At 44.6% G+C, this 15,758-nt stretch overlaps 1 protein-coding gene across 2 annotated transcripts; it reads left to right on the forward strand.

Annotated features, from left to right (window-relative positions):
- Positions 1-6,137: 6,137 nt before the first annotated feature.
- Positions 6,138-14,291, forward strand: PITHD1 (PITH domain containing 1). Of its 2 annotated transcripts, XM_056123327.1 has the most exons (6): positions 6,141-6,406; positions 7,216-7,259; positions 7,948-8,025; positions 11,313-11,417; positions 12,383-12,491; positions 13,387-14,287. In XM_056123327.1, exons 1-6 carry the CDS (start codon positions 6,209-6,211, stop codon positions 13,486-13,488), a joined length of 636 nt encoding a protein of 211 aa, XP_055979302.1. In that variant the 5' UTR covers positions 6,141-6,208; the 3' UTR covers positions 13,489-14,287. The 2 variants fall into 2 exon arrangements, with proteins under 2 accessions (XP_055979304.1, XP_055979302.1); XM_056123329.1 differs by lacking the exon at positions 7,948-8,025 and having other exon boundaries at positions 6,138-6,406; positions 13,387-14,291.
- Positions 14,292-15,758: the final 1,467 nt, after the last annotated feature.

A 15,758-nucleotide genomic window follows, 5' to 3' on the forward strand; every position in this document is an offset into this window, starting at 1 on the left:
AAGACACCGGATCTAGTTAAACTCTTTCCTCAAAACAGACACTTAACATGCTTTTTCCCCCTCTCAAAATAGTTCAAACATTTTTACGGATTATCTAATATTACCCTTATAATGAAAATCTAAAATGGATGGTATTGGATTAGGGAGAGTACCAGCCTTGCATGTGTGAGGCTGAGTTCCAACCCCATTAGCAATCCCCTTCCCCAACACACACAGGTGCTATCATTCCCCATTCCAGATTTAGAGATATAGATACAGATATATTGGTATATATAGATTCTATCTCCTTTTACCCTCGCCTGTACATAGTGCCCTCATATTTTGTGAAACCTAGATTCACTACATAATTGGCATTGTTCAACTTCTCTGGACAAATCCTGAGATTGTGATTCCTGTCTTGTTCCTCTTGAGTCATTTGCTCTGGTAAGTTACCTAGCTACCACATTGCAAAGAGATTCAAGTAGACTATGGAAAGATCCATGTGGCAGGAACTGAACGTCTTCTGCCACAGTCTGAATAAACCTGCCAGTGAGGTGGGGAAGCCGTCTTGGAGGAGAATCTTATAGCTCCATTCCAACCTTCTAAAGATTCTAGGCCCACAAGAGAGCCAGAATCACTAGCTAAGGCACCCCAGATTCCTGACTCAAAAACTGAGTATAAGTTAGGGATTATCTTAAGTTTGGAAGCAATTTGTTACACAATGGAAAGTAGCTAATAAAGGTATATTGGGCAGAGGGGGTGGGAAGGGTCACAGTATTTTGTAATTTTTTTCAATCAAAAAGCAAAGTCTTAACTTTCATCTCTCCATTTGGACTTGACCATGAAATTATTTTTGGCTGACGGGACTCTGACAAAACTTATAGAAGATGAGGGTTAAAAAGTGCCTGTGAACTGAGTCTCAGTTGGGGCACCCCAGAAGGGGGTGGGTGAGCCCAGCACCAGCCAAAGCAGAGCCTCAGCAGCCAAAAACCTCCAGAACCCAATTGCTGCCATGCTCACTGCCATTTCCACAGGCTCAGGACAAGCCTCACGCATGAGAGTGAATCTGCTGAAAAACTCAGGAATGCGGATTTTGTGACTGAAATCTCCAGGTTCTCACAGAGTTGGGGATGGGCAACCTCCCCCCATCTCCATGTTCTTCCGGGAGCTGGCAGTCATACCCACTATCTGCCTCTGGTGCCGTATAAACTCATTAACAGCCATAATCCAGAAACTCAGAAATAAATCTCAGAAGAGCAATAAGTTGCAGAGATGCTTCCAGACCCCAAAGTCACCATTCAGTCATAAATTTGACTTCAACTTTATTACCCTATTTAACTTTTAGAATTCCTGGAGCATTTGCAGCCATGCAACATCTCATATTTTACACAACTGATGTATCAAGAGTAGCACACCACATTTGATGGGTTATAAAGCAGAAGGCAACTGATTTTGATTATATATATATATATATATATATATATATATTAGCACACAAGGCTCAACCTGTAACAACATGTTAACATTGTCTTATACAACATATACAACAGCTTAATGGCTCCAGGGTAAGATAGAGCAATCTTCACACTCTTTCCTCTAAAAAAACTTTTTGGGATCATTTTTAGCAGATTATTCATAACAATACAAAATAAGTTATTTAGGGTCTGCATTTGGGGCAGGCCTGGGTGGTGGGAAAATTCAAATTAAGGGTGGTGGAAAGGTGTAATGGTGGGATTGATGTTGGAATTTTGAATTACTATTTGTAATAAATTATTGTGAACAACTTTATAAAAATAAAATTAAATAAAAAGATAGGTATTTTATTACCTAAAACAAAGTGCCTATGGAGGGGTTAGAGTACTGTGGGTAGGGCATTTGCCTTGCATGCAGCTGACCCGAATCTGATCCCCAGCATCCCATATGGTTCCCTGAACCCCACAAGAAGTGATCCCTGAGCGCAGAGACAGCAGTTAGCTCTGAGCAGCACCATGTGTAGCCCCAAGCCAGATTTTAAAAAAACAAAAAAGAGTGCTTGTGGGTTTGGCCCAGGACATGGCTCTATAGTCAAGTGCATGCTTTGCATGCATGAGACCTGTGTTCAATCCCTGACACAGCAAAAAATAAATGAAGCATGAGTCCATATATATATATATAATATATATATATATATATATCTCAAAGGGATGGAGTGCATATCCGGCTTGCATCGGGTCCCCGGTTCAATACCCAGCACACATGGTCATGGGCACCACCAGGTGTAGCACCTCTGGGAAGGTCCCCCCCCACCCAAAACCAAACCAAACCAGAACAAAAAAGAAAAGTGCTTGTGCAATTGGATCTTCCCCCTCTTGCTCCTGTAGCTGTGCAGCTACCACTCTAAGTTCAGGTAATGTGGAAGACCTGTGTTCCTGTCATTTCAGTCGTTCAACCAAACACATGAGCGCTGAGGCCATGACAAACATCAGCCCCCACCAAACTGGTCAAGAAGAGGAGTGGCCAGCATGCTATAGAATTGTGGGGAATAACAAAGGCCTGATGTTTAGAGCTTTGACCTCTGAGCAGAGGGTCCACTGTTATGGGGGCCACCCAACAGCACTTGGCGGGATGGGGGCACGCAGTGCTTGGCATGTGTGCTACCATTTAAACAATATACTCAGCACCAGGAAGTTTCAGTTTGGAGATGATTTATTATACAGCATAGATTAGTTGATACAACATATTAACTTCATACGTACCATTTATTTCAGAAAATTGGGATGTGCTCAAAACTTGGTTGCTTACTTCCAAGCTTCATCTGATCTTGGGCAACTTCATTCACTTCCTTTGGTCTCCATTTTCCTCATCTTCAATTGGAGGAAACACAAGAAGTAATGGAGATGAACTACGTAACACAAAGATGCCTGATAAAAATTACAGAAAAGAAGCCAAAAAATGCGGCGGGTTTCCTGGCTAAGTCTTATGTTAGTAACCAGAGATAGAGTAGAAAGGTTAGTTAAGGCATCTGTCTTGGCGTGTGACCATCCCTGGTTTGATCCCTGGTACTGCATATGGTCCTCTGGGTACCACTAGGGATCACTCCTGAACATAGAACAAGAAATGACTCTTGAGCAACTCCTGGTATAGCTCCAGCATGCCCCTCCAGTCCCCCCAACCCCACTACACACCAAAAATAATAATAATAATAATAATTTAAAAACCAATGTTAGTCCCATAGTGGGTCACAGTCTTCCCAAAGTAAGACTACTGTGTATATCATTCAATCAAACACTAAGCACTTACCACCTGCTAAGCCCTTGTCTGAAGCTAAGATCAAAAGTAGAAATAATGCATTACATTGAGTTATTTTGAATGAGCACCATAGTATACTTCTGTAATTCACTAAGAATTAAATGAGGAGGCTAGGGAGATGATACAAAGAACTGGAACGCATGCTCGAGCCCCTGCTTCCATCCCTGACACTCTTGGTTTCCCCTCAAAACCAGAAGTAGCCCCCAAGTACCACTTGAGGTGTGACGCCAAAACAAAAATATAAGAATCAAACAGGTTGGTAAGATAGCTCAACAAACTGGGTGCACGCTTTGCATGCAGGAGATCTGTGTTTAAATCCCACATTGTATATACTCCCAAATTGCCAGGAATGACCACTGTGGTTGTTGCCCCAAAACAAGAAGATTTAAACAAGGGACCAGAGTGATAGTACAGCGGGTAAGGTGCTTGCCTTGTGTGCACCACATATGGTCCTCTGAGACCCGCCAAGAATAATTCCAAGTACAAAGCCAGGAGTAAGCCCTGAGCACTGCCAGGTGTGGCCAAATATTAAAAAAAATAATAATAATTGAGTTATAATATTAAAATACTAACAAATGGATTTTTTGTATTTTACCCATTCTTGTCTAGGTACCATAACTATATAGACTGTCTTTCTTCCTCCCCACCAAGAGGAATGCATTCTACCCTGAAAATGAAATCAACTTTAACTTTCCGTTCTTTTGACCTCATCCTACAATATGAAAATCATTTTACATTACACCTGAGTACACAACCCAAATGTGAAATAAAAGTTCCATAAATTTAATCTTAAGTGTGTTATATTTTTTTTGTTTGAGACATTTTATTTCAAAAACAGCATTTTCTGCTTTGAAAACAACATGATATTCTCATTTTTTTTCAAAACTGCCCAAGCTGACAGCAATTTAGAAAAGAAGTGTGATCTTTTAAAAATTATTTTCTGGGGGCGAGAGCAATAGCACAGCGGGTAGGGCTTTTGTCTTGCACTTGGCCAACCCGTGTTCGATTCCAGTATCCCATATGGTCCCCTGAGCACCACCAGGAGTAATTCCTGAGTGCAGAGCCAGGAATAACCCCTGTGCATCGCCAGGTGTGATCCGCCCCCCCCCCCAAATATTTTCTTCTATTTTTGGAGCCAGAGAAAATTCTATAACTGGATTTAAAGATCTATTGATAGAGGATCCAGAGCAATAGTACAACCAAGTAGGACGCTGACCTGGGTTCAATCCCCGGTATCCCACATGGTCCCCCAAGCACCACCAGGAGTAGTTTCTGAGTGCAGAGTCAAGAGTAATCCCTCATCACTGCCAGGTGTAGCCCCAAAACAAAACAAAAAAAATCTACTAATGGGGACTAGAGAGATAGTACAAAGAGTGAGGTGCTTGTCTTGCATGTAGCTGACCTGGGTTTGATCTCTGGCACTCTATATAGTCCCCAGAATCCCAGCAGTAGTGACACCTGAGCACAGAACCAGGAGTAAGCCCTGAACACTAAGGGGGTGGCTCCCCAAAACCAATTAATATGGCTAAAGTGAATGTCTCACATGCACATGTCTGGTTTGCCTTGCATGTGGCTGACCCAATTCAACCCCTGGCATTCCATATGATTTCTTCAAGTCTACCAGGAGTAATTCCTGAGTGCAGAGTCAGGAGTAACCCCTAAGTATCTCTGGGTTTGTCCCCAAAACAAAACAAATCAATGCCCTTTGAAAAAATTACTCTGGATTATCCGGCTGGAGCGATAGCACAGTGGTAGGGCATTTGCCTTGCACGCAGTCAACCTGGCCGACCTGAGTTCGATTCCTCCGCCCCTCGTAGAGCCCAGTACTGAGAGTATCTCGCCCACCCTGAAGTATTTGATATGCCAAACACACTAACAACAAAGTCTCCAGTGGAGACATTACTGGGCCCACTCGAGCAAATCGATGAACAATGGGAGAACAGTGACAGTGACTCTGGATTATCACATAGAGCAGGGACTTAGGGGTCTTCTACTCCATTTCTTTACAGAAGGTAATCGGACTTGAGAGAGGTTAATCACTTGTCTAAGGCCACACAGCTAGTAAGAGACAGTGCTTGGACTTGGGCCATAAACTGACTCAGCTATTGAATTCTTACCACAACTCAACCTGTGTTGAGTTCTTTTCGTTGGTATTTGGTTGTTGTTGGTTTTATATTTTGTTTTGTTTGGCGGGGCAACCCCCAGTGGTGCCCAGGGGTGGCTCCTGGTGGTACTAGGAGGCCCAGGAGGTGCTGGAGGTGGAACCTGGGCCTCCTGCATGCACTCCAGTCCTTTGAACTTTTCTCCAGTCCTGTGTTGAGTTGTTCTTAAAGTGCATTACATCATTTAATATTTACTGCGATCCTATGAAACATATCATTCCCACTTTTCAGACCCGGAAGCAAAGTCTCAGAATTGGGGAAAATGACTTTTTCAGAGTGCCACACCGTCAACGGCCGGCACAGAACTCGTCTCCCAGAAGGTGGTGCTCTGGGCCTCTCATCCGAAGTCAAGAAAGTGGTGGTGAAAGCCGGTGGGCGAGCGCGGAGCGCCGAAGCGTGCACCTGTGAGCCGCGATAACGCGGCCCTCCTCGCTCCCAGGACCTTATCACCATCCCCAACGCCACCCCCGCCACCCCCAGACACTAGAATGTGCAGCTTTTCTCGCTCGCTTGCTCGATTCTACGTGAAGCGGGGAGTGCAACAGCGTCGGACGCCGGCGCGGAGCCAGCCTGGGGAACCTGGCACCTGCCCGTCAAACGCCTCCCGCCGGGCCCCGCCCCCTGCCTTTCCGGCGCACGCGCCGCGTCAGGGCGCCTTTTACGACGCGGCGGCCGGGAGCGCTTGGCGGCCGGAGCGGGCGAAGTGCGGCGCGGGCAGCGGCTGCGGCAGCGGCGGCGGCGGCGGCGGCGGGCCGAGGGCTCCGGCGGGCGGCGGCGCCATGTCGCACGGCCACAGTCACGGCGGGGGCGGCTGTCGCTGCGCCGCCGAGCGGGAGGAGCCGCCCGAGCAGCGCGGCCTGGCCTACGGCCTGTACCTGCGCATCGACCTGGACCGGCTGCAGTGCCTGAACGAGAGCCTCGAGGGCAGCGGGCGCGGCGTCTTCAAGCCGTGGGAGGAGCGGACCGACCGCTCCAAGGTGGGCCTCTGCGGGCCTGGGGCGGGCGGCGCTCTCGGCGCCTCCCCGGAGCTCAGGGGGCACAGTCCGACGGGCCACGCGGCCCCCCGTGCCCTTCCCCGGCCGGTTCTCTGGGAGGCGAACGAGGTCGTGCGTCCCCCGTTTTGCAGATGGAGGAACCGAGAGGCCCGGCCAGGGAAACGGGGGTCTTTGGCGATTCACTTATGCCAACGCTGGGCTCCGGGGCTGCGGGGAGTGGCGGGAGCATGGTGAAGGAGCGAGGCCGGGGGGCGTTCTCCCGGCCGCCGGACCCCGTATCCTGATCGTCTCACCTGTTGAAGACCGCGGGTGGTGGAGAGAGGCCAGGGAGAAGCTGCTAGTTATTCTGTCCGGAGCACTCACCACTGTGGCTCCAGAGTCATTTGGAAAGCAGAGGGCGGGTCGCTGGCCTTGCACGCTTGCTTGCGACCAGGCTTGATCTCCCGCACTCCTTAATGATCCCCGAGCCCCATCAGGACTGATCCCTGAGCACAGCTGGGTGTGGCCTTCCCAAAACAAACAAACAAACAAACGGAGGTTGATCTTTGCACACAGTTTCACAAGGCTGGTCGGCCCTGGAAATGCCTTCTTGGGCACCCTATTAAGAACCCTCGGATTGGGTGGTGTGTGGTCATTAATTTAATAACCTCCAGTGACTCAGCCCTGGAAAGCCCAAGGAGGTTGGACTGCATTGTACTCGAGTCCTCAGACAGGATGGGAGATGCAGGGAAAATTGTAGCCTCTTAGCAAACATCTGTTATTCTCTCCTCCCCCTTCCCCACCCCCTCCAGTTTGTTGAAAGTGATGCAGATGAAGAGCTTCTGTTTAATATTCCGTAAGTATCTCCTTGGTGCTTGCCTCCGGCTCAATAGGCTGTACTCAGTTGACTTACGAGGAACCCCTCATTCATTGGTTGTTTCCAGCAATGGGGTACATCAAGGGCGGTGGGTTTAAAGAAGGTATCTTGGCTTTCTTGGTGCAGACTGAGAAGAAAGAAATTGTTGAATTTTAGTTGTTGAAAGATAACTTGCAAAGTCATAGTACTGTAGAGTTCCAGGAGTCGAGAGATAATATAGAGTCAACCTGGCTTAGATGCCCCCCTCCCCAGCTCCTCCAGGATTGATCCCAGAGCACATAGCCAGGAGTAAGCCCAGGCTTAGAAAGGGGCAGGAAGAAGCCCTGAACACCACAGGAGCACCACCAAACAAACAAACAAAAAAAAACAGCAAAAAAGGAAATGTAGAATTCCAGTTGTCTATTTCCATTTCCATTTAGAAATGATCTAGATGACCCAAACGACTAGAGCACATGTTTAGCATGATGGAGCAACAGGTTGGATTCTCGGCTCCTCCATTAGCCTCTCAGCACCACCCTCTGTGGCCCAAAACACAAAGGGGAAAAAAATTATCAAGTACAAGTCTGACAGATGAATATAAAGTCCAGAAAGGAGAGGGGTCTTGCCCAGCATTACTAACTAAACAGATGTTCAACCCAGGTTGACAATCTTCTTTGCGTTCTGGCAGATTTACAGGCAATGTCAAGCTCAAGGGCATCATTATCATGGGAGAGGATGATGACTCACACCCCTCCGAGATGAGACTGTAAGTGGCAAGGCCTTATGCCCTCAAGAAACTTCTAGTTCTCTTTCTTATCTCTGGTAGCATTTTATACAGAAGACAAGTTTTGTTTGGGTTAAATTATCCCCCACTCTCACTTCCTTTAAAAAAAAAATACCAGGGCTGGAGCAATAGCATAGCAGGTAGGGTGTTTGCCTTGTACGCATCCGGCCCAGGTTCGATTCTCAGCATCCCATATGGTCGCCCGAGCACTGCCAGGAGTAATTCCTGAGTGAAAGAGCCAGGAGTAACTCCTGTGCATCGCTGGGTGTGACCCCCCCCCCCCCCAAAAAAAATACCTTGGTCTGGGGCAGGAACTATAGTACAATGGGTAAGGGACTGCCTTCTCCACAGCCAACCCAGGTTCAATTGCTGGCACCCCGTATGATCCCCTGAGACCCTCCAGGAATGATCCCGAGCTCAGAGCCAGGAGTAAGCCCTGAACATTCTTAGATGTGCCCCTTGAAATCCCCCCCCCCCCATATTGGTCTGTTCTTTCTTCGACACTTGCTCCTGAGTTTTAAGATTAAGTACCTTTAAACCTAATAGCATTTCTCTTTTCAAAGTACTTAAGGCACCTTAATTCAGAAAGCATCCTCTAAATGTCACTTTGATGACTGCAGTTTTCTTGAGAACCCAGCTATAGATCGCAAATGATTATTATAAATTCTACTGTTGAGATTAGCGTCAAATTTTCCCCTTGCTGTTTTGTACAGCCAAAATCAGTGTGTTTGTGTGTGGTTGTGTTGTTGACATGAACTCCTTCATCTGAATTTGCTTGTCCTTTAGATAGCAAAGTTGTTATACCACTTACATCACTGAGTTGATGAGGGGGAAAAATATCCTTGCTGGTGTAAAACAAAACGTTATATCATTGATGTGATTTTTAGACCAGGTTTGATTTATGTCATTTTTCTTTTTTTTTTTAATGAAAAATTTTTTAATAGTGAGACATCATGAGGTACAGTTGCAGACTTCCACATTTTTGTGCTCGGGTTTCAATTATACAATGATCAATTACCCATCCCTCCACCAGTGCCCATTTCCCACCACCACGGATCCCAGTATCCCTCCCACCCACCCACCCCCATCCCACCCTGCCTCTGTGGCAGGGCATTCCCGTTTGTTCTCTCTCTCTTATTGGGTGTTGTGGTTTGCAAAAGAGGCAATGGGTGACAATCATGTTTAGTCTATAGTCTACCTTCCGCATGTCATTTTTCTTAAAGTCAGAATTTCCAGGAACCTTCCTTGCCTGTGTGAGGCCCTGGGTTCAAACCCTAGAAATGCAAAAAATAAAAATCACAGTGCTGGGGCTGGAGCAATAGCACAGCGGGTAGGGCGTTTGCCTTGCACGAGGCCAACCTGGGTTTGATTCCCAGCATCCTATATGGTGCCCTGAGCACCGCCAGGAGTGATTCCTGAGTGCAGAACCAGGAATAATGCCTGAGCATCGCTAGGTGTGACCCAAGAAGGAAAAAAAAAAAAAAACAATGCTGGGACATGGCTCAAAAGGACTGGAGCAGATGATTTAGATACCAAGTTTTGGGTTTGGTTTGGGGCCATGTCTGGTGAAGTGGGTGTGTTGCTCTTGGCTCTGCACTCAGGAATTACTCCTGGCAGTGCTTGGGGGACCATATGGGATGCTGGGATTGAACCTGGGTTGCGTTAGCTGTGTGCAAGGCAAATAAATAGCTCTGGCCCCTGCACACCAGGTTTGATCTCTTGGCACAGTCTGATTCTCCAAGCACCGTCTGCTGTGATCTAAAAAGGGAAAGCAATTAAAATTGCAGCCATTCACATGAAGTAGGATAGATATACAAAATTGGCAAAATGGTATTATTAATAATCTCCACATCAACTGTATTGGATACGTGCTATCACTATGCTTGCTTTACAGATAAGGAAATTGAGGCACAGCTGATAAGTGGCAGGGTCAGGCTTTAAACCTAGAAAGTCTGGACTTCAGACACACTTTTTAACTAGAGTGCTACACTGCCTCTCGTAATGCTTCTCATAAATGTTCACCATTATTATTCTTTTGTGCATCACTTGTAGAAACCCTTTGAAGCAAACATTTGCCTTCTTAAATTATATGCATTTTGCTGCAGCTAGTATCTTGGTGCCTCCTGTGTGGGTGTCTTAATAAAACAGCCCAGAGATGGTGTGGTGTCAGGCTCAGTTCTTTAAGAATTCGTGAATTAAAGAGAAGACAGCTAAGCTGTTCCCAGTTGTTTCACTTTTTTCTTTGAAATATTTTTTTCCTCATTAGTAGTTTTATTTGACTTTCCAAGTCTCTTAAACCTTTTATGTCTTTTTCCAAAAAAGAAATACCTAAAATTTGTATATATATGTATTTTTTATCTTAAATATATTGTAAAAAAACTTTTTTAAACACCTTTTCCACTTCGTGGAAGCTGTGCCCTCCCTTGAGCACACATCTTTACCGCTCTCTCCTTCCTTCCCTTTACTGTAAAAAAAGAAAAACAATTTTAAAAATTGGGACTAGAGAAATAGTATAGTGGGTAGAGCGCTTGCCTTGCACGTGGCTGATCTGAATTTGATCCCTGCCATCCCATATGTTCCCCTAAGCACTGCACCTAAGCACCAGGAGTGATTTCTGAGTGCAGAGCCCTGATACCTCTGAGCATTGCTGAGTTTGGTCCCAAAACAAATCAGAAAAATAAAAAAGAATTGTAAGATGATTCAATATACAAGGTAATTTTGAATGCAAAAAATATATTTGAGTGATAGTTACCTGATCTTATCTTTTAGCTGTGTTTATTATATTTCTGCCAAATTAATTTTTCCCTTTGAGTAAGCTGTTTTACTCAGCATCCTCAGCTTAGTATAAATGTGCTGAATTGCTTTCCTTCTTATGTGCTGCATGTGACCTAGTTTGACCCTTCCCTTTGTGTGTTGCTTTTCATGTGATCTTAACTCACTCAGATTTGACTAAATATTTGTGTATACATGGCAGCAAAAGGTCATTTCCAAAATTTGATCTACTTCTTGATAGAATTTAAAGGAGATGAGTTACTAGGAAGTTTAGAAAAACTGGGAACTGTAATAATGTACTTTTTTTTTTCTTTTTGAGTCACACCTGAGGTGCTCAGGGGTTTTTCCTGACTCTGCACTCAGGAATTACCTCTGGTGGTGCTTGGGGGACCAGATGGGATGCTGGGGATTGAACCCAGGTAGACCGCATGCAAGACAAATGCCCTACCCACTGTACTATTGCTCCAGCTCTAATGAACATTTCTTTCCTTTTGAAGGTACAAGAACATTCCACAGATGTCCTTTGATGATACTGACAGGGAGCCAGATCAGACTTTCAGTCTGAACAGGGATCTTACAGGAGAATTAGAGTATGCTACAAAGTAAGTACTGGACCTCCACTCCTGAGGAACAGCTGGCACTTTTTCATTTGCAGTCAACAGATCTGCATTAGTGTTTACCAGCCTCATAATTTAGTTTTGGCCCATTTCTATTAGCATCAGAAACAAGTTAAAATATTGGAGGAGACTTGATACTTGGCTTGATCAATTTTTTGGCGGAGCTTGGGGCAAACGTAAAAACGCTAACTTGGAATTTGGCAGATCTGGATGAATGACTGTGGTGGTTTCTGGAAAGAGGTTTTCATAATAACTTTTGTCATAGTGATCTTGCAGTAGGCCAAATTAATGTTCCCACCTTCTCTCTTCACTATTTCTTTTTCCTATGGATAGAGTGGCATACTTTAGCATTCCAGCATGGTCGTAGAGCATTTCTTATTCCAGTTTCTTAAGGGCAGAAGTATTATTGGGTTTGTTTTGTTTTGTTTTGTTTTTGGACCACACCTGGCTTACTCCTGACTCTACACTCAGGAGTCACTCCTGGCAGTGTGCAGGGGACTACATGGGATGCTGTAGATAAAGGGTGTGAGCTAGGCAAGTGTCCTACCTACTGTACTATTTTTCTGACCCAGGGCGAAAGCTTTCTTGATTCATTTTTCTGTCCCACCTTGTGCAGAATCTTGCAGATGCTTGATATTTATGAATTAATTGCTTGTCCAAGAATAAGACCAAAAGAACCCCGGGTGTCCTTAGTCAATGTTTGCCTGGAATTTCTACAAATTGTGCCGAAACTTTTGGACCACACCCTGTGATGCTCAAGGGTTAATCCTGGCTCTCTGCACAGGAATTACTCCTGGCAGTTCTTGGGTGACCCTATGGGATGCCCAGGATCGAACCTGGGACAGCCACATGCAGGACAAACACCCTACCTACTGTATGATCTCTTAGTAGGGTGGTGAGATACTCATTAAATTCTAACATATTCTCTCCCCACACTTTTCATCTTCTAGGATTTCTCGTTTTTCAAATGTCTATCATCTCTCAATTCATATTTCAAAAAACTTTGGAGCAGATACCACAAAAGTCTTTTATATTGGCCTGAGAGGAGAATGGACTGAGGTAAGATAAGGTCGGAAATTGCCTCCCCAATATATGTGTGTATATCTTTGCATACTGCAGTGGTACAAGATTAAGGAAAGGAGCAAGTGAGGCATTGATTTCTTCTGGTTTATGTATTATTTTTCTTGATTTCATCACTCCTAAGTGATTTCATTTGACCTATGGTATTCTAAAGGTAGTTGAAACTATAATTGATACTAGCTTTTTTCATTTTATTATTATTTTTTTAATTTGGTGCTTAGGGATCATTACTAGCAGTGCCCAAAGAACTGTATGCAGTGCTAGGGATGTAACTAGGGTTAGCCACATTCAAGGCAAGTGTCTTACCCTGTGCTGTGCACTCTAATATTTTCCACTTTAAACCAAACCTCCTTGCTGGGGTTGGGGAGATAGTTCAAAGGGCTGGTTCACATTTTGCATGTAGGAGGCTTAGGTTCAATCTTTCACACTGTACGGTCCACTGAATATCAAAAACAACCTCCAAACATTGTGCCAGGAGTAGCCGCTGAGCATCACCAGATGTGGCTTCAAAACAAACCAAGAAAATCCCAGAAACTTTTTTGCATTCATCATTTTTGAGAACCTGGCTTATTCTGGGCACCAGAAGTAGGAGTTACAAGGAGTTGTTACAAGCAAGGTAGGTGGTGTTCTGTTCTCATGGCATTTCCATCATAGTGAGGGAATGAATAAAAAGTATCAGAAGAAACTTCTTCAGACATATCTCTCCCCTCATACTTCTCTAAGTATATATTTTTTTCAATAAAAACTTTTGTAAAAAAAATCAGAAGGAAGGAAGGTTTAGATGATTTCTAGATGTCAGCTTGAGTATGGACTATTTCAGTGTGCATGGTCTGGGAAATGGCCAGCATGTCCCAGCCTTTCAATTTTCTTGCAGCTTCGCCGACATGAGGTGACCATCTGCAATTATGAAGCATCAGCTAACCCAGCAGACCACAAAGTCCATCAGGTGACCCCACAAACACACTTCATTTCTTAAGGACTGACCAAAGCTCCCACCGAGGGGCTCTGTCAGTGAAGATGTATGACAGCCTGTTGGGAAGAACAAAGAAGCGGGGCTCCAGAGAGCGACGGCTGCCACGGCCTCTGTCCTGCTTTGTCTTTGAGGCCTTGCTGCAGAAGCCAGGCCTACTGAAGAGTCCACACCTCCGGGAAGGGTGGTGTGGCTGCGGGAGGACGATCGTGGTTCTCTCAGGCACTGCCAAAATTAGGTCTTGGCTGGTCAGCAGCTGGCAGTCATGAGTAATGCCTGTCTTTCCCAGTCAGTGTGGCCGTGGGATCCCAAGTGTCTTGTTGCTTTGTGGCAGGATTTTTATGTGACTTGTTTTTAAAAAATGGAAACTATTCCTGGGCTGCGGTAAATTTTTGTGAAACCTCCTCAGCCTTGTGTTTGTATTAGCCATCAGGAGGGTCTCCAACTTGAAATTCTTGTCCCTGCTTGCTTATTCTCCCTGTCATTCAGTATTCTTGTCACGTTATCCAGCTTGGCTCTGTCGTGCAAAAGTGTCCCCTGGTTAGAGCTCAAAGAGCAAGAATATCCTGGTGATGCTTAAGAGCTTGGGGTGAAGATGTTTTTCCTAAGGTTAAGCAGTCTGGGGAGAATATGGGAATCATTTCTGTTTGTGGATATCCTGGTCAAAGTAAGATTGGGATTTTGCTAAGATTCCCCTTAGGATGTTCTTAATGTTATTTAGCTTCTAACTAGTGTTATAAGCTCAATGATAGAATTTGGAGATCTCAGTTCTTCTGTTGATGGCATTTTATTCACTGTGACTAATAAGCTTCCAAATAAATCCTTGCCAGACTTAATGTTTGTATATTATTTTGAGTATTTTTTGTAATACCTGATAAAAATTTTACTTGACTGAGAACTGTATAGAGCTTTGAAGTGTCTTGCTGTATTGAACTTGTTTGATCACAAGTGCCACAATTAGTGCCACACTTAACGGCATTTTGTGAAGATGAAAGTGAGGTTAAAAACCCATGTTCCATTTCTCACAAAAAGGAAGTAACTTGTGGAATGACATAAAAAGCAAGGGCTGAGGATGTAGGTCAGCCATAGAGTATTTGCCTTGCATGTGCGAAGCCCTATGTTTTAATCCCCAGCACTGCCCAAACGAAAAAAATCTAACATACTGAATCCAGAAGAATGAGAATGAAGAAAATAAATGAGCAGCTCATGTAGTCTGAAAATTGGTCAGTACTGTAATTGGAGACAGGTATCTCAAAAGAGGGGATTTGAGATGTTCATTATTCCCTCCCACGTAGACAGTAGTTCATAATGGAAACTGTATTGAATCTGATCTTTTTGTTTGCATCAATACAAATAAGTCAGAATTTTAAAAGCACACACTTGTTCAAAAGTTGTCTTCCCTTTCCAGACTTTCATTAGCCAGGAGTCCTGAAGAGTGGTGGGCTTTTGGTGACAGGGCAGTCATGAGATATGTGTATTCAGCAGGCATTTTTGTGATGTTTCAGGAATTTAGGACTGTGCTGATGGTGTGCTGGTTCCTTCACAAATCTGATTCTCTTAAGAAAACAGCCTACACTGTTAAGAGAATCTCGGTTTCTCCAGCCTCTAGGGATGTCTATCACAACTAAAACCTTAGAGAGTCTCAGGATTTCTAAAATGTAACCTGAAATCAACCAGAATGCAAATGTTATTTTATGTCTGATGCCCTAAGGGTCCTAGTCACTCCCAACCATTGCCTCTATTTGAGTTGGATCATTTTGGAAATAAAAATAAGGGCAGGAAGATCACTCTAAAAGTGTAGCACATGCTTTCTTGACATGCGGAATTTCCTGGTTTGATCCCTAGAATCACACGGGTCCTGAGCACTGTTGGTGTGTCCCCAAAACAGAAATTCGAAGAGGGAGAAAATAAGAAATAGCACAGAATAGCTCTTACACAAAACATTCCAGCCCCTGAGACTGGGCCTCTCAAATTGAAATTTCGCTTAGGTGTTTGTTCAGAGTTATCAGGTGACTGAAGTTGTATTCATTCTATGAACTGTCCTGGCAGGCATTCTGCTGAGAATTGGGCAGCTGCGTAGTCTTTGTCCACTCATCCCACTCTTCCAGCATCAAATTCTTAGTGCTTGGTTCACTGTGGTCCTCTGGGCATAAGAACTCTGGTGTTTTATATTCCTCTGAATAATTAAGACATATTTGGGCCACACCTGGTTATGCTTAGGCTTACTCCTGGCTCTGCACAGGGATCACTCCTGGTGGGCAGGCCTGGGGGGACCA

This window comes from Sorex fumeus, unplaced genomic scaffold (assembly GCF_029834395.1).
Source record: "Sorex fumeus unplaced genomic scaffold, SorFum_2.1 ptg000047l, whole genome shotgun sequence".
Taxonomy (NCBI): Eukaryota; Metazoa; Chordata; class Mammalia; order Eulipotyphla; family Soricidae; genus Sorex; species Sorex fumeus.

What these genes read in the sequence shown, in the direction of transcription:
- PITHD1 (XM_056123327.1), top strand. Translation starts at nt 6,209, where the DNA reads ATGTCGCACGGCCACAGTCACGGCGGGGGCGGCTGTCGCTGCGCCGCC. An exon ending in AGCGGACCGACCGCTCCAAG is followed by an intron (nt 6,407 to 7,215) that starts GTGGGCCTCTGC and finishes CACCCCCTCCAG; the next exon opens with TTTGTTGAAAGTGATGCAGA. An exon ending in GAATTAGAGTATGCTACAAA is followed by an intron (nt 11,418 to 12,382) that starts GTAAGTACTGGA and finishes TTCATCTTCTAG; the next exon opens with GATTTCTCGTTTTTCAAATG.